At 43.6% G+C, this 20,080-nt stretch overlaps 1 protein-coding gene across 4 annotated transcripts in view; it reads right to left on the bottom strand.

Moving 5' to 3' along the window:
* TIMM9 (translocase of inner mitochondrial membrane 9) overlaps positions 1-20,080 on the bottom strand; it is a 226,268-nt gene that overhangs the window by 136,702 nt on the left and 69,486 nt on the right. For 2 of the 4 annotated variants that reach the window (XM_069637421.1, XM_069637420.1), the window contains exons 2-3: positions 12,264-12,345; positions 12,101-12,162 (exon numbers count right to left, since the gene is read on the bottom strand). In XM_069637421.1, coding sequence (XP_069493522.1) covers positions 12,101-12,139 — 39 coding nt within the window. In that variant the 5' untranslated portion in view covers positions 12,140-12,162; positions 12,264-12,345. The remainder of the gene's footprint in view (positions 1-12,100; positions 12,163-12,263; positions 12,346-20,080) is intronic. The other 2 variants (XM_069637419.1, XM_069637422.1) reach the window with 1 other exon arrangement.

Below are 20,080 nucleotides of genomic sequence, written 5' to 3'. Positions count from 1 at the left end.
ACCGAAATCACTCGTGCCCTGGCAGACCTCGCTTGGGTTCAGATGGGTCCCCCTGATAGGTTCAAATATTTGGGCATCAGGGTATCTCGCACGCATCGTTCCCGGTTAGCCAAAAATCATGAGGTATACTTACCAACACCGGCAGACAAGCGGGGTCTATGGGCTAGACTCCCAGTCTCCTTGTATGGCAAGCTCTCTTTACTGAAGATGATTGTGGTTCCTAAACTATTACATTACTTTTCCAACATCCCTGTCTGGCCGGTTCGCGCCTTCTTGGTCGGTTGCATTCCTTGGTAATTTGCTTTGTGCTGGGCTAAGGTGCCCGTGGATGAAGCGGGAGGGTTGACTAGACCGTATGAACAGGGGGGCCTGCAAGCCCCCGAATTTGAACTATACTAGGAGGTGGCACAGGCACAATTCGCCTATTTCTGGTACACCCCTCAGGTGCGCCTGATACATACGGCCCTTGAGGGGTAGAGCGCCTCCCCATCGAGCCTGAGAACCGTCATTCTTGACAACCAACATGCGGATAGATGCACATTCGACCCAGTCCGTACAACAGTGAATGCATGGGCTAGATTATTTAGGAGACTCAAAGTCTCCACTCTATTGTGGTGCGATCCCATTATGGTACTGCCAGACATAGGACAAGGATATTCAGAATGCCTGGGATCCCGACGGAACATTGACGCTGCATAATCTGTTCCCAAATGGTTCTTTTATCACTCGTACAGACACTTTCTGAAAAGCTGGGCAACAATCCAACCAAAACACTCCAATACTATCGGATGAGAGCGACAGCTGGAAATCAATGGCCCTCTTTTCCCGTCAAGCCCACAGAGTGCGAGTTCTTGGAGACTGTGGTTTCTGGAAGTGACTCAAGAGGTCTGGTGTCCAGGTTGTACACGAAATGCCAAGGATCCCAGGCCTTTATACAGGGAGCTAGGGAAAAGTGGGAACTAGACTTAAACAACCAGACTGATGACAAAAGGTGGCTTCGCTGGTGCCGACTCAGTAAGGAGGCATCTTTGAATGCCAGGTACCGATTGATAATTTTCAAAATACTAAAATTGGCTACACTTCACCCCCACGAGAGTTGCCCGGTTCTCACTCAAGGTGATGGGAAAATGTGGCACTGATATATTGGTTTCCATACACATGTACTGGAGTTGCCCACGGGTAGCCCAGTTCTGGCAACTAGTAGCTAAGGGTTTACACGAGATTACCAACATAAACTCCCGTCCCCCCGCCCACGCCTTCACCCCTGAAATACCTGTTCAGCGACATCGGTAAGGTGCCAGTTAAGATACGTCACCTGTTTAACTTGGGATGTCCGATTGCTAAGAAATGTATATTGCATTGTTGGAAATCAAGTACACCCTGACTTTGAAGTATGGCTTAAAGAACTGTCCTATAAGAATGGGGAGAGAAGTCTTCCCCAGCTGCAGACCCAAGAACATATGGGGGCCATTCTGGGAATATTTACGACAAAAAGTCTACCCCAGTAGTTGGGCTGGTTGCTGGCGCCCATAGTTTCTCATACTTGTTTTACAATGCCTCCAATTTGTTTGTTATTATGCTTTGTTTCAATGTGAACAATGTTGTATACATACATGTTTCAGAGGATGTAGGTCTGTTACTGCACAAAAGTAAAAAATAAAGTAAAAAAAATGAATTTAAAAAAAGGATTTGCTTCCTACAAAACTATACTAAGGTGCTCATCAATAGTCAAAATAATAAAGTCCTCTGTCCAAACTCATGCTCTATCTCACCCTAGCACTGAAGAAACCTTAACAAACCAAGCAGAAGATCAAGCATTCAGAGTTATGTAATTTGATCTCTCCTGGGTAGCTCTTAGGTACTCCTTTTCTATTTCCTGAAAATATTGTAGATTTGAATTGCTGTAGATGGAGGGATATCTCCCTCAACCTTTGCACCACTTGGCTAGGCCTCTCTTCCCTGTATTCATACGTTGACTGTTGCTGGGTCTTTAATTCGTTCTAGATGTATCTCTTTGTGCTCTTCTGCACTGGTGGCTCCCTCAGTTTCACGTATTCCCCAAGGGTGCCGGTAACCCCTCATCAGATCCTCTTCCCTTGGTTCTGCATAATGTCTGTACGCCACTTGGCTCGCTCTTACACTTGGGTCTCCTGGCTTCTCACAGTCCTTATTGCTTAAGGCACTCTTCATCTTACTTTGGGCCCTTGCCTTGATCTGGGATGAGGGCAGGTTTTCCCCATTTCTCTCCCTGGTTTCTCTGTCCCCATCCACTTGCAGAAACCTGTGTACCTTTTCGGACGTAGGGCTTGCTCCGGTTAGGTGGCTTGGACTCGTTCATGGAGTCGCTCTTCAGAGTTACAATGAGCACTGTAAACCATTCGTCTTGACTTCTCCATGATCATCGATTACAGTGCAGCGAGTGAAGGATTCCTCCCTTGTCATCTGGATTTGGCGTGGTTTCTTTGACTCCAGACCCACCATGTCCTTCATGTGGTCACACCTCCAGCTGGGACTGGGTTTGCTTGGTCCTAGTCTCGCCATGGTTGCGCAACTCGTTGCTTGCTCTCTGGCATCTCTCCCCCACTTTTGCCTTGCACCACAGCCGGCTCTGCTGTCGCAGTTCCGCCTCCAATTGAGGCTCGCCTCCTCGAATCCCTTCTCCTCCATTAAAGGCAGATTACGCACTTATTCTTGTCCCATGCCCGAGACCAAGAAGAGGCATGTTGGACATGACCAGCTGTCAAGTACTAACAGTACCCAACATTGCCTTGAGACAAAGTTAAATTAACCATTTTCTTTCAAAATTCCCATGTATGTAGATATTTTTTTCTTTACAGGCAGTTCGCATGGTAACAGAAGTCCTTGTCCCCTGGGGGAAGTCACTCCCAGTGAGGTCCTGCTGTGCCAAACCCCTAGGGAGGCTTTTGCTTAGCAGGCTCACCTGCCTAACCTCAAAGGGGATGGCTTCCACCTAGGAAGTACAGATGAATTCTCCCGATTCGTCAGAAAATACAATTATACAAAACTAGCCAGTAGCGAAACATAGTAGCAAAACCTTTCCATAGACAGGAATGTGATGTAGGACTTATATTACCACCTGTGAGTCCGGAGTCCGGTGCAGAGTCCAGTCTGCCTCCAGTCTCTGCTGTTGCTTGTGGTGTGAGGAGCTGCACTACGTGGTCAGTCCCCTTTCTGCTGCCATTCATTTTTTCTTCAAAGACCTGCCCAGCGCGCGGTGCAGAGTCCAGTCTGCCTCCAGTCCCCCTCCGCTGCTGAAGCGCAAAGAACGTACCTGGTTTCTGGTATTCGGTAAGAAATAACTATGGTAATTGACACTAAACCACAAACTCGTCTAAAAACATTGAACGCTCGCAGCCGCGGCGCTAATAACGACTGCTTCAATTGACCCCACTTCCTTTCCTCCTCCCTTCTTCCTCCTCCCTCTGCCCTTCCCCCTTCCCGTTCCCCTCCCCTCGATCCTACTGCCGACAGCAGTCAATCCGCCTGCCTGTCAGTATCATCGATGGCCGGAGATGACAGCGAGGCAAGAACGGTAATAAATGTCACAGCTTTAACAGCTGCAGTGTTGCTGGCTGGCCAGCGTATGCCAGATATAGTAAACCCAGTATTGGCAATTAAAGTGTGTGAAAGGCCCGAGCCTGCGGCTTCGAACTCAAATCCAGGTATGGAAACAAATGTTACAGCTTTAACAGCTGCAGCGTCTCTAGTCGACGAGCATATGCCAGACATAGAAAACCTAGCATTGGTAAATGAAGCGCGTGAAAAGTCTGAATGCGCTGCTTTGAATGGGAAAGCAAATGCGTTCTCAAAAGCTGCGAATGACATTACGATTGAGGCTGAACCCAAATTAGCGCTGCTGTCAATCGATGTGCATATAGTTGACATTGGAAGCAAAATAGTTCAGCCATTTGATCTAAGTGAAATGGTGGAAATTGACACCGCCTCCTTTCAATCACCTTTTGATGTCACAGACACCGAACCTTTGGCACTAAAACTACACAATGGAATAGGAGATAATACGAACTTCACATTTGACCCTCCAATTACTACTGGTAGAAAAAATTCCATTCTGACCGTTGATTGTAACAATTTGCATCCACCCATTGGTATGAACATTCCAACAGCAAGATTGGGCGGATGCATATCTGGAACACCGGGCATGTTACAAGATGAACTTTCCAAAAACCCCAATTGTAATAACAACGTACCACTTGCAAATGATGAAGTTATCATATGTGACCAAGCAGCGAGAAGTGTCGCTGTTGAAATCATGGCCATTAGTGCAAAGTCGGATTTTTCCAATGCTGTCGCAGCTCGTCCTTCAGCTAATTCTGTATCTCAATCCTTTCAGCCGACTCACGCCCTTAAAAAAAAAAGCCTTATAGTAGAACTGGCAGGGCGAGAAGCGCGGCTGACCGAGCGTCTCACAGCCGATTACCAGATTGTAAAAGACAAACTGATCAACAGCTTCTCCAATGCCTCATTAAGCATGACCACTGTAAAAGAAAAACTACCCACTAACTTTGAGAAAGGAGAGAAGTTTCTTCAGCAATTAAGGGGAGATACCTTTAAAGCTCGAACCAGCACACCTCATAAAAAAAAAGCTCATTGTCAGATGAACATGGTCAATGCCTCGACGATAAACCTTAACTCCAAATCTACTAAGGAGCAAATTGGTAACTCTCGTGACCACCGAAATACAAAAGCAGCTCAACTACCTTCTACAAACGAAAGTCGACTAAGTCAACGGGAAGAACCTTCTATCCAGGAATTTGAGTCAGAAACAATCAAAGAGAACTTATCAGTGGCAGCCGGGATACGGATTCACAACAATGTGTTAGCTGCTACATCGCTAGCTCTGATACCGTTCATCAAGTTATATGAAACTTTAAGTGAAACATCAAAGGATCAAAATGCCCTGCTGCATAATCTGGTAACTAAAATATTGTCACTCAAAGAAACCAATGCACAACTAATGGCTAGAGTTGAACGAGAAGCAGAGATTTCATTTCAATGGCAAAATCAGCTAGGCAACCTTGCAATGAGAGACCACACTGACAAAACAGACCTAATGGAAGCCATTCTTGAAACACTAAAGTGGTTTCGGCATTCCAAACCAGCGAGATCAGCGGCCGCTGACTGAGCAAGTAGAAAGACATCTGCAGCACTCAGTTAGCAGAAGTGCAAATACAACAGAAAACAATCTGATACCTCGTGGAAAAAACAAAACCAAGAGTAATACTGCTTATGACAAGAATGACAGCGCTTGCCAAATCATTGAGACAGGTCAGGTGCCCACTGTTACACCTGACCCAGAGGCCGCAGCGATCTCAAAAGTTTCTTATGAAGGTACTCATCCGTCCGGAAATCAACCTCCGATCTGCAGCCCAGCAACAAACAACTTACCCATTGCAGCTCCCCTGAAAGAATAGCTAAACTCTGCTGTTGCACCTCCCTTGATAGGGAATTTAAACACTTTTGGTATCTTCATGGGGTCGGCAAAAACGCTGAATCCCACACAACAGACAAAACCATGTGAAAAGGTGGCAAAAGCATTAACTTAGTAAACAAAATCTGAGTAAGAGGAAACCAAATGTGAGAAAAAGCCGACTGAAAACAAAACAGTTTGTTAGAAATCTCTCTACTACGCAAAAGCTTGGTCTCTTTGCTCGTTGTCCACAAAATGTTCAGCTGGGCGGCACCGGGACAGTGACATCAGCTGAATCAATGTCCAATGCTACTGTGAACTCAACTGTGGCGGAAAAAAGTAATCCAAACAAAAGACGAAGACTTGAGTCCGACTCGGGTTCAGACAGAAACGACTTAAGTGTCACCGATTTATGTGACCTATCTACATACTCAGTTGAATCGGATGAACTGACGTCGCCTGCCCAAGATTCCGAAATCTCACGTCATGCGGTGAAGAACATTCAAACACCCGTTTAAAAAATCCAGCAAGCCACGAAAGCAAAAGACAGACTCCCAAATGATGCAGCAAAGCGTCCGATTTCAAGCCTCGCCTGTGGTAAAGTAGTAAGTCATAAACAGAAAATGGATGGAGCTATTTATCAAGAAAAAAGAAAGACCTCAACAAAGTTAAATCCTAAAATGACGGCGGCACAATGGCGTAAACAAAATTTAACCAAATCATAAGTACCACCAACTCCGCTGTCGACAAAAAACCACAAGCACTGGAAGATCAGGCTCGAGAACCTTTTTTTCTGACAAGAATGAGGTAAATTTAAATCGCAGAAATGTGATGCATCTTCTGCATAATTTTCCCTCATTAAGTACGATAACCTCTAATGATATAGCAATCGTCGAATACATCACTGAAGACTCACTCAATAAGGTCTACTTGCACATCAATTCCCAAGCGGTTGAAAATACACTAATTACAGCAAAAGATGAATTGCGGTCGTATGGCTTCGATCTGACACGATAAGCCGAACCAACTAAAGAATCATTTGAGAAAGGAATGTCTGAAGACGGTGAGCCTACACATGACCAAAGACGAGAAGCTCTCAGGAAACAATTTAATATAAATAAGGGAACAGACAGTGAAAGGAATACACAACTTTCTGTCCAAAATGTCCCCTCAAACTCTGCCTTACAAAACAAATCACACAGAGCTTGACTATTGCAAATTAGTAGAGATGATGTAAATGTGCTTATATCATGGAACACCAGAGGCTTTCGACATTTGTTTCAGAACTTTGAAGTATCTTTGAGAAATAACTTTGCTGCATGTCTCCAGGAGACGTGGTTCCGGGAGGTGCCATCGAAAGATGGATACTCCAGGATTCTGAATCCAGCCGGGAAAAATCAGTTTGGTCGTCCTTATTCTGGGCTGTTGACCATGATAAACAACGCAAACCGCCTGGGAGATCTTGCAGTCCTTTTCCCCAAACCTTTTTGTTCAGGGAACAGTTCTGCAGAACAAAAATGGTTCTGGTGCAAAACCCAAACATCTGCTTTTATTTAACACATATTGGAATACAGCTATGATCTCTTCTTGTCGTTTCATGCAGTCGATAACAAAATTGATCGATGATAGTATGGAAATCTACATAGATCTAAATGCGATTCTGTGCGGCGATTTAAATTTCTCTAGGTTTGACGATCGTAAGATTGTCACAAAGCCCAAGCATCAAACAAATGTCACATGTAGAGGCTATCAATTCCAATCAGCAATGACTGCCAGAAATTGTCAGATGCTGAACGGTCAAATAAAAGCAGACATCCCTCCCAATTATACGTGGCACCGGGATGGTTGCAAAAAAATAATTGATTACATCTGGGCCTCCAACACGATGTGTAATGAGATTGAATATCTGAAGATCTTGGATTCCCCCAGCCTTTGGAAATAAATCAAAGAGGTAACAGACTCAAAATAGTCGACAAATTATGATCTTAACTGAAAATATGTCTTCAGAAGCAGTATCCGTAAAAGATAAAACTAAATTATACTTCACTGCTGTCACAATTTCAAATCAAGTTCAAGCATTTGAACAGCCGCACCTACACAAAGAAATATGAATTTAGTGCATTGGTATAACAAAAAAAAAAAACAATTACAACTAGATCTTCGAAAATTGAAGAAAGGATCTGATCCTAACAAGCCTGTGCTAATAAAACATTGCAAGATGAAATACCGTAATAGGCTGAAATGCTTTGCAACCATGAGAGACCAAGAGCGTGGTGAGCGAATTCTAAAGTTGATCATTTGTCATCAGACAAAAGAATTATGGAACATCATAAACAACAAGGCTGTATTCCAGAACGCAAAGATTCATCACGGTATATCGAAAGCAAGCTGGCAACATCACTTTGCAAAGGTCTTCGGATCCAATGAAAACAGAAAGATCGATGAAACCCCCCCCCCCCCCCCCATCTACTCACCCTTGGGACATAATAACAGCAATTAAACATCTAAAAAAACTCTCAAGCTGCTGGTCCTGATGGCCTCACAAATGTGATGCTAAAAGAAAATAATGAGCATTGGGCAGCATTCATTGAACATTTGTTTCGAGTGATAGCTACCGCTAAATTGCCCCCACAATCTTGGAACTCTGCCATTATAGTTCCCATATTCAAGAAGGTCAGTCGAGACGATCCGGCGAACTATCGTCCCATTGCCCTTCTGGATATCGTGGGTAAGATATTTGCAACTTTTCTACAGCAGAACCTCTCAAAGTGGGCATCAGTCTCGGGTCACTTCGATATACGCCAGACCGGATTCACCAAGGGTGTTGGCACAGAATTGAATCTGACAATACTCAACGTGCTGAAATTGGAAACCCTTAAACAAGGTAAAAACCTGTTTATCGCATTCATAGACATGAAACAAGCGTTCGATTCACTCAATCGACACAAATTGTGGGCAAAATTGAAGAAATGGTCTTGTCCGTCAGGACTACTGCAGCCAATAATGGCTTTACATAAAGAAACTTCCTTCAGAGTGCGAATAAATGAAGCTGGCGATCTTACAGAGGAGATAATGACTAATAAAGGAGTCAAACAGGGGTGCCCTCTGGCTGCCCATCTCTTCAAACTCTTCATATCAGATGTCTCTGAAGCGTTTCCACATGTGCGCGGTTTTCCACCTAAATTAAACGGCGTGATCATCAGTTGGACCATCTATGCCGATATCGTTCTAATAGATTCAACACCAATTGGTCTTCAAAGACTTATTGGCTCTAGAAAGATATCTAAATGATAACGCCCTAGAAATTAATGCAGAAAAGACTAAGATTATTCTTTTTGATGAATTCCCAATTGCCATAATCAAAAATTTCAGATGGAAACTTGCCGATGTGCAAATAAAGCATGTTCCAGTGGTTCGATATCTAGGCATCCAATTCAATACCTCAATTAGAGAACACGAATGGATGACAGACCTAAAACAACGCATGGTGATATTCTCGCTTCAAGGGGCAAAGCTACACGCCGAATACAGGAAATTCACACTGAAACCTGTGATAACTTTCTATACTCAAAAAGTGATTCCATCAGTCACATTTGGTGCCGAGGCTGGCTGGAATTGAAGTCACAAATTGTGGTCGTCTCTTGAAGGAATATTTTGGAGACGCATTCCCAAACTACCCATGGGTGTTTCAATGGTCTCCATAAGACACGAGTTGGGAATTGAATCCATGTACAATATAGTTGTTTGGAAATCTTTGTGCTACGGAAGATGTCGCTAGAAGATCAGGCTCTCGCATATAAAATCCTATCATCAGTCCTATCAAACCAATATCATGGTATCCTGCTCCAACGGATAACCAGATTAAAACTGATACTTGATTATGCAGACATTAAATGGGAAACTTTTAGCAACGCCACAAATTGCCCAAACCAAAAAAACAGAATGGAATTGGATCCAAAATGTGGAACAAAGAAATCTCCTGAAATCTTCAATTGATCTGGGACTGGCAGCAAATAGCTTGGACCGACTACCTAAATATCTGCAAAAATGTCCATCAAGAAAATATCGAAATCAATTTCTAAGATTTCGGTTAAATGCATACAGAACAAAGGAGATCCTATGGTGTAGACGTGATACAAATGTTACCAATAATCTATGCAGGTTCTGTGAACAGTCAATAGAATCATTGAAACATCTGATTAAGGAATGTCAACATCTAACGCAGTCAAGATCTCGTTATCTTGGACATTCTGCTCCTGCAGACGGTGATACTGTTAAATGGTGGTACTGGGTACTATCTAGTAACAATGTACTACTTACATGTGCAGTGTGTGATTTTCTAGAGCACAACTCGAAGGATGAAATCCTCACTCCACCAAATGTCAATGATGTATGAAAATCAACACTTGATACCAAACATATTGGCTTGTTGGGAGTAGCTGTATAGATTGATAAATGAGAATCTTTGATTGTAATTGAAGTTTGAACACAAACTAATTGTTACAAATAAAATAAAAAAATAAATAAAAATTACCACCAGGGATACGTTCTAAAATCCTAGTTCTTTGACCTAAAACTACAAGGACACAAGGGGAAACGAGTCAGGGTGTCCAAATAAAGATATGGCCCCCTGTCGTTTCAAAAACCTAACTCTAGCCCTCACACTAACCACTCCACCTAAAGTGCAAAGGGGTTGTCTTCTAAGCAGATCCTTCATCATTCTTTTCAAAGTTCCATAGGGGTAAAGAGAATGTCTCCCTTCTCTTGACCCCTCAGTGTTTACAAGTCCCAGGGGGAATTACTTCTTTGCCTTGGTACCTTTTCCACTTCCTTGAAGAGCTAAGATAATGTCTTCCCTCCTCTTAGCTTTGCCACAATGTTCACAAATCCCAGGTGCTGTCGCACTTCCCCAGGTTGCTTTTCCTTTACACAGCCAACCCGGGTTCACTCTTCTCCCCGATACTGTGACTAAGAGGAGTAACAACTGTCCTTATGTGGGTGCGAGTCCCAAACTCACTTGGTTTCAACAATTCTCCCATGTAGACTTTGTGTATTCTCCTGCCAAGTATTACCTATTGCAATGACTGTCCTTATGTGGGTGCGAGTCGCAGACCTGCCTGGTTTCAATATTTCTCCTTCTAGGTAGATTTGGTTTACTCTCCTGCCAATTACTATCTATGATACAGCACACCTGGTTCACCTTCCTCCCAGTTACTATGACTATGAATATGAGCAACTGATCTATTTCTCTCATGGGTGCGGGTACCAGACTCACCTACCTTCGGCACCTCTTTCTTGGTAGGCTTCGTTTACTCTCCTGCCAAACGGTACCATATATGATCACAGATGCAAAAGTTCCTTCAATGTTACCCTTAGGGTCCCACACCCTAGGCTCAGGGAATTTCTCCCCTTTACTACTTTCCGCGACTTTCTCTGTTCGTCAGGGTCCCAGACCCTAGTTTCGGAATATTTCTTCCCCTTTTCCGTTTGCCACAACTTGCTCTGCTTTTCAGGTTCCCAGACCCTAGGTTTGGTGCATCTCTCCCCCTTCTCTGCTTGCCACCACTTTCTCTGGTTCCTAGAGTCTCCCAGCCCCTTTGTGTACTTGTTTTCTTGGTTCGTGAGGTTGTCCGCCAGCTTCCCCAGTCAGCCGCCAAACTCGTGGTGCTTGGGAAGGCTTGGTTTGGTCTGCAGCGGCTCTGCAGCATCAACCGTCCATCAGGAAACTGTTGCACTGCCAAAGCCTCAGGAGCGCCTGTCGCCTGCATCCACCAACCTGCCGTCCCTTCCTGCAGCTCGGGTCCGGATCCAGAGCTCTCAACTTCTTCTTGGGCGTCCTGGATTTCTCCCAGTGTACAACAGCATACACTGTGCCTTTCCTCGCAGCTCCTCCAGGGAGGACTGCTCCTTGTCGGAAGTTCGGCTTTCATTTTTGTTCTACAGTCAGGTTTGGGCTCGATTGAAGAGGCCGGTCTGCTCGCTCGGGAGGTGGAGGGAGTGGAGTGCTCTTCTGCACTCTGTGTGTATCTTCTTCGTCTCAGTACATTTCTCTAAAATGTCATGACTGTTCTTTTTCGTCTCAGTATTATTTAGGGGAGGACAAACTTCTAATTTGCTCGCATAGATAGAAGCCTGAGGGATTTCAGGATTCTGCAGAGGGTAAGAGTGCAGGAGCAGGGACAGTTGTAGAAATATACTGCACCTCTCCTAGGGTGTCATCCCTCATCCCATAAGGATTTTCCCTGCCACTTTGATCCTCCCACAGTTCACCACCCCCAGGAAGATTGACGGTGGACGCACTGCCCTGGCCACAGGAGAAGGGTTCTCCCCAATGGGAGAAGGGATGCCATCCAAGGATTCGTCAGACTGCAAACTACCACTGATAAAAAAAATTATAAATATTTGGAGCTCTAACTAAACTGATTCATCCATGAAATCTAAAGCACCAACAATATAAAATCAAAAGGCTTACAAATGGTCTAGTGTTCTCTTAAACAGACCCACCGCAATCCGTATCCCTTTTCCCACAAGTTGTCCAAGCAAGGTTTACAAAATATTGCAGATTGTATAGACAGTTTCCAATATCTTGAGTCTGGCGTCATAACAGCACTAGAAGCCTAGCATAAAACACCTTTCAAAAGGTTAAATTACCTGTTTAATCTGCTCGGTTTCTTGACCTTGTCCAGCCATAATTTACAGGTTTTTTCTGTTACCTGTTTAAAAAATAAACACATTAAGATACCCTGCCATTTATGAAATACTGACCATTTAGTAATCATTCAATAGTATACCAACAGCTGATAGAAATGGTTACCTTCACTGGTGAACATTCCACTGTAAATATAGGAGCCCGTCTAACTGCTGTATAGAATACTGAAAACCTGATAATGCAGCAGCTGAGGGAAAAACAGATGAGGAGGATCACTAGTGCAGAATTAAAAGATAAAACAAGTAGTGACTAGTCTCCTTCATACCGTTTTCTGAAATCAAAGTCTCAAATCCTATAGCACTGCTAAAAGTGATTATTGCCAACATTACTGCCATTTGTCATCAAGAGGTACTAAATTATTAGTTTCCAATTATCAAAATACTGAGAAACGCAAACAATGAAACAGCACTCTGTGGTGGCAAATGCAACATTCAACTCTACCTCATCTAGTGTCTGGTGTTTGAATTGCTGGGAGACGTTTAGCTCCTGCTTCTAGCCCATGAGAGGCTGGTTAGCTTTGCAGGAGCTACATACCTATGTGACATTACCTTTGTTTGGGAACGTGCATAGAGAAACATTGGAAAACACGAAGGAACCTGAGGGCGTCCTCACTTCTTTTCCCCTGGCATCCTCTGCTCAGGTGGCCAGGGAAAGGCCATCGCTTTTGGATTCCGACCCGGGGGGTGGATATGCAAGGGAGGATCACCTGGGTGGAGGTAACGTGGGGGGTAGGACATCCTTGGCAATTAACGGTATTCACCATTCCCTTTGCACAATGAACCTTACATCCCAAAAGCCTTTGTAGGTTACTGTCAACCTTTCCCCTTGTCTTCCTCTCAGTGGTCTTCAGAAATGCCATTTTTATACTGGACGAGGAAGAGCAACCAGGAGGACACATCCTCATTTAGGCGGGATAAACACAAATCAGTCCACGCTTGTTAATACAGATAAATATCAGCTCAGTACCAAAACAAGAAGGAAGTCATTGGGGTTTATGTACACTTCCGGTACTGAGACGAGGAACAGGGCTTTGGGGGGGGTTCAATGTTAATAGCCAGGTATGTCCCGATAATAGGTTTCACCATGGTCAGGCAATTGGAGTGAAGGACTAGCACCTGCAACCATTTGAAAGGTCCCAAGTGTATAAGAATAGTGACCGCCCAACAGTGATAGAGAGAGAGATGGCCTGGAGAGGATGACGCAGCTTGTAGAAGCGAAGCGGGTTGTAGAGGAACCGACTGGAGGGAAGCTGTGCTCAGCATGAGTGCTAACAAGACGCCAGGGCCAAGGCTGGCCGTGAGAGGGTCGAGAAGCCTGCTGTCCTCCCTGCCCAGTGTCCACAGTAGGAGCTGTGGGACACCGAAACCTCCCAATCTCTGCAGGTCTCAGAGAGCAAGAAGTGCTCTCATCAGCTCTCACCGGGGAGGAGCATAGCTCCAACAAGCCTGAATGCCCTCGTAATTCCTTGTCTACCACTTGCTAGTAGTTACATCTCCCCTCTACGATCACTATCCCCGGCATAGCTGAATGTATTTTGCTAACTGTGCCTTAACTGCACTTGGCCAACTGTGCCGTAATTGCATTGCACCCATCTGATTGCCAGCCCCTGTGCAGCTGCATGCATTCTATCCAACTGTGCCAACCTCTCTCCGAACTGAGTATGGTCACCACTATGCACCGCCTTAAAATTATCCTGACCCTCGCACCTATACACCCTAGGCGTTCCGCCTGACCGTCAACCTTCTAACAAAATGCACCCATCTTATGCGTTTAAACCCACGCCTTTCCTCCCACCCCTACAGGAAACTTACCTCATGTCCACGACATTCCTGCCCAACCTGACATACAACATCAAAAAGACTCAGACCAACCAAACCAACCTAATCGACATGTCCACTCTTACTCCACAGCAATGGATTGAGCGTTTCACCACCAAACCTACCCCTAACCAACCTTGCTGTGGTGTCCATAGAAATAATAGACTCTGCTCCAGGCTCATCTTCAATACAGACCCAGCCAACATCGACCTCGAGATAACCATACAGCCCAACCCCCTCAACTTCTTATCTCGAACCCACTGCACACCACTAACACTAATGCTCCACCGAAAAAACTCAGGCCCATGAAAGTCAGAAGCCCTTTTCCACACCATCAAACAATGCCCTCACAGTCCAGGTCCCCTCTCAATAAAGAGGTTCTAATAAATGCAAGATATGTTGTTGCTCATGCAACTGACATAGCAGATCTTATCACAGATAATGAACTCTACTTCCTAGCAATTTCTGAAACCTGGCTCCACACAGCTGCTGGCCCTTCCTTAATGCTAGCCATACCGGGCACATAATATCATCCGAGCAGATAGGGAAACCTCTAAAGGTGGAGGGGTTGCCTTCATAGCTCGGACAAAATTGGCTCTCAGACTCTCACCCTCCCACACACTTAAGTCCTGCAAACTCCTTACCGTCAAACTCACAACCTCCCATACTAGCACCATTACTCTCCACTAATTTACAGGCCCCCTGGACCTACCGGAGATTTCAAGCAGGATATCATCTTGTTGCTATCAAATAAAACTAAACCTTCAACCCAAATCTTGGGTGGTGGTGGGTCTATTGGTCTGATGTATCGAGAATTTACCTGTCAAATAGGAGGGTGCCGTGTTTGCTAGGAACTTAAGGGTAATGACAAGCGCCCTGAGTGTACTTCTGTCACAAATGGGTAACCAATGAGCTACTCTTCTGAAGGAAGAGATGTGACTGGAGCGCAGGATATTTAGGGCCGATCGTAAAGCATTGTTTTGCAGAACTTGGAGTTTAAGTTCCGCACGGAAGCCCAGAGGAGAAGTGTGTTACAATAGTCAAGCTTAGAGAGTATTCGTGCCCTCGCTAATGTAATACAGCTGGTGGAAGATAAGAAGGGCTTACACCCATTGATAAGCTTATTAGTATAGGCTCTGGAAGAGGCTAAGGAGTTAACTTGTTTATTTAGTGTCAATGTAGAGTCGAGGTAGATACCCAGGGGTTTGACCTTCCTTGAGACTGAGGTATCATAGCATTTGTCCAATTTGTTTAAACGAGGTTGGGAACCAATGATCAGTTTTTCCATCTTTTCATTGTTTAAACAAAGACTACGATAGCCATCCAGGCTTGGATCGCTAGATAGAGGTCTTTGATCAATTTAGTGTCCTTAGTGTAGCATCCATTGAGTGTGACAAGAATATGGGTGTCATCCGCGTGGTTGGTATACGTGACACCCAGATTGTCGAAGCGGTCGAATAAGAGTTTCGTGAAAATATTGTATAGCATGGGCGATACACACGATCCTTGTGAGACTCCACAGTTGATGGAACTGTATATTTATGACAAGGCAGACAAAACCTAAGGGAGTAATTGAATTACAAGAAGCTTGAATCCAAAGCCTGAGCTGTTTTGTACGAGTAAGCCAAAGTGTGCAAGACTGAAAGAACTGTGCCATCCACCTAAACTTTTTAGGAAACTCTCTAGGCCCGTGCTGCTGAACTTGGGGGAAGGGAGTCGTTATTTAGAGCCATTCTGACATTTATTTTGAGACACCATTTTCCTTTTGAATTCCCTTAACACATTTGTCATTTTGAGAAGGAGAGCAAGGTTAGGTTTTCCTAGTATAGGCCTTTTTATGTTGACTAAACTGACTGGGATTCCTAACAACCAAACTAAATGACCAAATAAAGGTTTTTGAAACTTGTATCCATAGTGTTTGTCTACTATGGATATCATGCCTTCCTTACAGAACCCAAAGACCTCAAACAAAGAGAAGCATGGATGGCCAAGAAGGTTTGGAATTGGTATCGTTTTGAAAGCTTTAAGATTGGAACTGGTTTTGGAAGCTGGAGGAGCTGGTTTCTTGGGGATGGGAACCCCAAGGCCTTTTGGAACTGTTCTGAACTTGGGGAAGAGGAAGCCAAGGAGAAGGCAAGAGCTGGAAGAAGCTCAGAACTTTCTTTTTTAACACCATTTCTTTTTGCTGCCGACCTCCCTGCATATTGTAGAGAGTTAGTTCTGAGGGCAAGTATACGTTTTGGACACAGACTTGATTTTAATCTACTCATAGACTATCCTTAGGTTTCTTCAGGTAGGGAAATCCCACCTTAGCATAGGGCAAGTTGGGCCTAACTTCATCCTGACATTGAAGTAAAATAAAGCTTTTACTTAGAAAATTGAATAGGTTGTCTGCGTCTTACTTCATGATGCCTTCAGAACACCTAGAAAAAGTGTAAAGCATAATGGATTATGCTATGTACTCACTTCTGGTTCCCGAGAGGTAGCTCCTGCTACTGGGTGATGTCCAAAACCCAGGATATGGTTTCAGCTCCCGATGATCAAATCTTAAAATCGAACCCTGAGCAGGCAAGAACTTGACTGAATACAAACGCAGGTATTGGTGACCGAACCAAAGTTAAACTCTTTTTTTTTTTGTTGTGAGCAAACTTACTTATGGTAAAGTTACACTCTACCAAAATTCTTGGCAACACCTCAGAGTACCAGATTCAAAGTGAGGATCTACTATGCCCTTTCATGTTGTTGTGTCATCCCTAAATCCTTGCATTAAATCTCAGGGTTTCCTAATCAATTCTCAGCTCACATTTAAACACTCCTCAAGCAATAAGCCTGTTAACTATTATGTCTCTTCTGGAATATCAAGCCTTTCTTCCCAGAACCAAACTGCAGAGCTACTGTACAGTAATTTTGAACTTCATACAGAGAAAAGCACTTGCCAATGGAAAATATCAGTAAGATCAACAGAGGACATAACAATCCAGCTGCCAGTCTTACAACAAGTCAATTGATTTAATTCCCTCTGAGCAGAAATACCTACCCTGGCTTCTGGGGGTAAGTTAAACAGGAGATGGACATGAAGACATCATTCCACAAGTTTTATTAAAGAATAGAAAACTTCAACTAACCCTATAACTATTGTGATGATTTCGCCAACCACAAAGCAAATAAAATGGCACTTGTCAGGGTGTCTGACAAAAATTCCATCCTCTATCCAAACCTATTCTAACCTATGTTCTATCCAGACCATTAATTGCAAACCCTGCCCAAGTAAGTTGGCTCCTGCCACACTTGGTTTCTTAACCCACGAATCAAACAAAGAAAACAGGTCTAGAGGACCATCCTGCAGATTTATGAGCAGTGGAACCACATGATTTCCTGTGAGGAATGATACTGAAATGGAGCGACATTTAGTTCAAAGTTTACAAGGTATCTGTAAATGTGTGTGTAATGCTGCTGTTTTAGGTCAGATAATAAATTGTGTTTTATAACAGATTGTCGCTTCCCAGCTGGAAGAAAGTAACCCGAAAAAAAGAATTTTGAGGCAAAAAAAGAAAAGGGCATAGATAAGCATGGGGCACATTTGAGAGAGCAACTCGCCCATGCAGTGGTGCAATGCTGAAAACAGGCGCACATGTTGCTTAGCCTATTTACCGGTAATCCTCGTTACTCCTAATCCCAACTCTTCCTCGTGTGATGAGTCAGGAATGAAACCCGGAAGTTAGAGATGGTTTTAGCTAAAGACTTTTATTGATAAATAAAAGGGGTTGGGAAAATGCCTCACTGTCCCTGCGCTTGCGGCTTTTCCCTGCCTAAACTCAAAACTAAGCATCTGTCAGTGTCGGAATGTGCAAAACACCGTCCTGTGCCCAAAGTACTATTCAGACCCTCACAATCTAAGGAAGAAATCTTAAGGTGAAAAGGATGTCTTTGGCCTTCAGTGTTTCAAAAATGTACAAATGGGAAAAGGAATAAATCTCTCTAACAAAGTCTCAAGGATATTGCTCCTTAACCCAGAGGATGTCTCCCTTGCCCAGGATGATTATTCTTCATGGTTTCTTGAAATTATAGTTCTTGTCTTTCCTCTTGATCAATAGCAAAATCATGTATAATTATCATCATTGGCCTTTGGGTTGTCAGGATACTTGGTATACTCTCCTGCCAGGACACTCGACAACTCCACTTTTGATAATTCACAACATTAGCCCTTTTAGCCAATTCCTTTTGTTCATAGTATTTTGCTTTGTTTGTGTTTTGCTCACACTTCCAATCTTTGTAATTCACCACCTTAGCACTCTTCTCTTTACATAGGGGCACACTTCAAAAGATCCTCTTCTGTGGTAATGTACTTTTACTTTCGGTGTTCAAAGAGCTTACTTTCTTTATCGGTTTTGGGTTGTTCAACTTTTAACATGCAGCGTGCTTGCCAATACATCCCAGCGTAGACTCACTGGCTCGTCATGGCATTTCCAGATTTGCTCTTAGCCCACCAAGATGTTCTCTTCCTCGCACTGTTCGGCTTTCGGCTTCCCCGCTTCCTGTTCTAGTCTCTTCTCCACATGGTTCTACAGCAAGTGTCTTGCTGCTTCTTTCCACCAGCAAAAACCCAGGAGCCCTGCACTTGCTTCTGGCATTCCCATATGGAATCTTCTTTGTGCAGCCTCTCTCTGATCAATACCTGAACCGGTTGGCTCCAATGTCCTTCTCTCAGCTACCCAGTAGCACTAAGAGCAGCAGTCCACTCCCACCAGCAGTTTGACATTTCTTCTAGCAATCATGTTTTAGACATCCCGGGCACAGGTGCAGGCTCCGAACATCTACAGCCTTTTGGGAGGGGTCATAAACGTGAGGTGGACAACTTTAAGGTTTTTAAAAAGATTCCATTTCATTAACCTAAATGGGTTTGATAAACGCCTCACTATTCCAACCTAAGCAAGCATTTTCCTTCCTAGAAAAGTAACTAAAAGGAAACACAAATTAAATAATTCTGACCCTCCATACAATAACTCAATAAGGTAATACATGGCAATTCAAATAACACAAAATTAACAGTTGGGTAACCATTTCTCCTTGTAACCTGGGTCAATTACCCTTCCCTGGATTCGACAGAATGTTTACTCCGCAGTTAAAAATTGGTCTTTTCCCATCTTGTAACAAAGTTCAAATTACAAAGTTCCTCTTGTTCCAAGAAAGTCTCTTACTCAGACTTGCATCAACAGGTCCAAATATTCAAACATGTTTTTATCTCCCCACTGGTGATCGAGAGTTCAACACAACGTCTTTCAAATAATAAGGATGTTTCCACAGTTCATCTGTATCAACAAAAGATTTTATATGAGGACGACGCCACAAAAATTCACAACATTTTTTAGTGGTTCCGCCACTACTACTACTTCATAGAATTAGAATTAAACCACAGTATAGTAATTTAATGATTTCCACCTGGTCCACTCACCTGCCAGGTCTACAACTACAAAAGGTCCCTGCCCTGGTATACTCGCCTGCCAGGATTAATTAAAATGTATACTAGTACTATATGTACTTCTGTGATGCGATTGACTTTAACCAAAGTCTTAACTTTCCACATCTGCATCTTTGACTTGTTCTCCAGGGAAGAAATGAAACACATTGGTGCTGTTTATCCCACACTTGTGATTGCCACCTGCAATGTAGGTTATGCTCATCTCTTCCTGAATACTTCCTATCTGTAAGGCAGCTCTCCTGCCACTTCTGTTTTCCCATTTCCGATTCAACCAACAACTGATAATGGCTTTTATTCCAACTCTTTCTTCTTTGGCTTGGGCAACACTTGTTTAGGCCATTTGCAACAATTTGTTTCTCCCTCACATTGGCAATATGGCTCACAAACAGCTTGGTTCTTAGTTAACCTCGTTTGGCTTTGGCAATGTTGGTTCTTATACCCATGACTCAATATCGCCCTTCTTTGATTCTGACAAAGTCTATGACCTTTACCCGTATAATGATACCCTTCTTGCCCAAAGTTCTTATTCTGCCACTTTAGCTTCTTGGTATCAGTTCAGTATTCAAAATCATTGTTGCACTGCCACTTTAATATCAGTTTGGTATTTAAAAGTATTGGATGGGACC

Source organism: Ambystoma mexicanum, chromosome 14 (genome assembly GCF_040938575.1).
Source record: "Ambystoma mexicanum isolate Mex_15411 chromosome 14, UKY_AmexF1_1, whole genome shotgun sequence".
Taxonomy (NCBI): Eukaryota; Metazoa; Chordata; class Amphibia; order Caudata; family Ambystomatidae; genus Ambystoma; species Ambystoma mexicanum.
The sequence above is the reverse complement of the archived record's forward strand: the minus strand, read 5'-3'. Positions and strand labels throughout refer to the sequence as shown.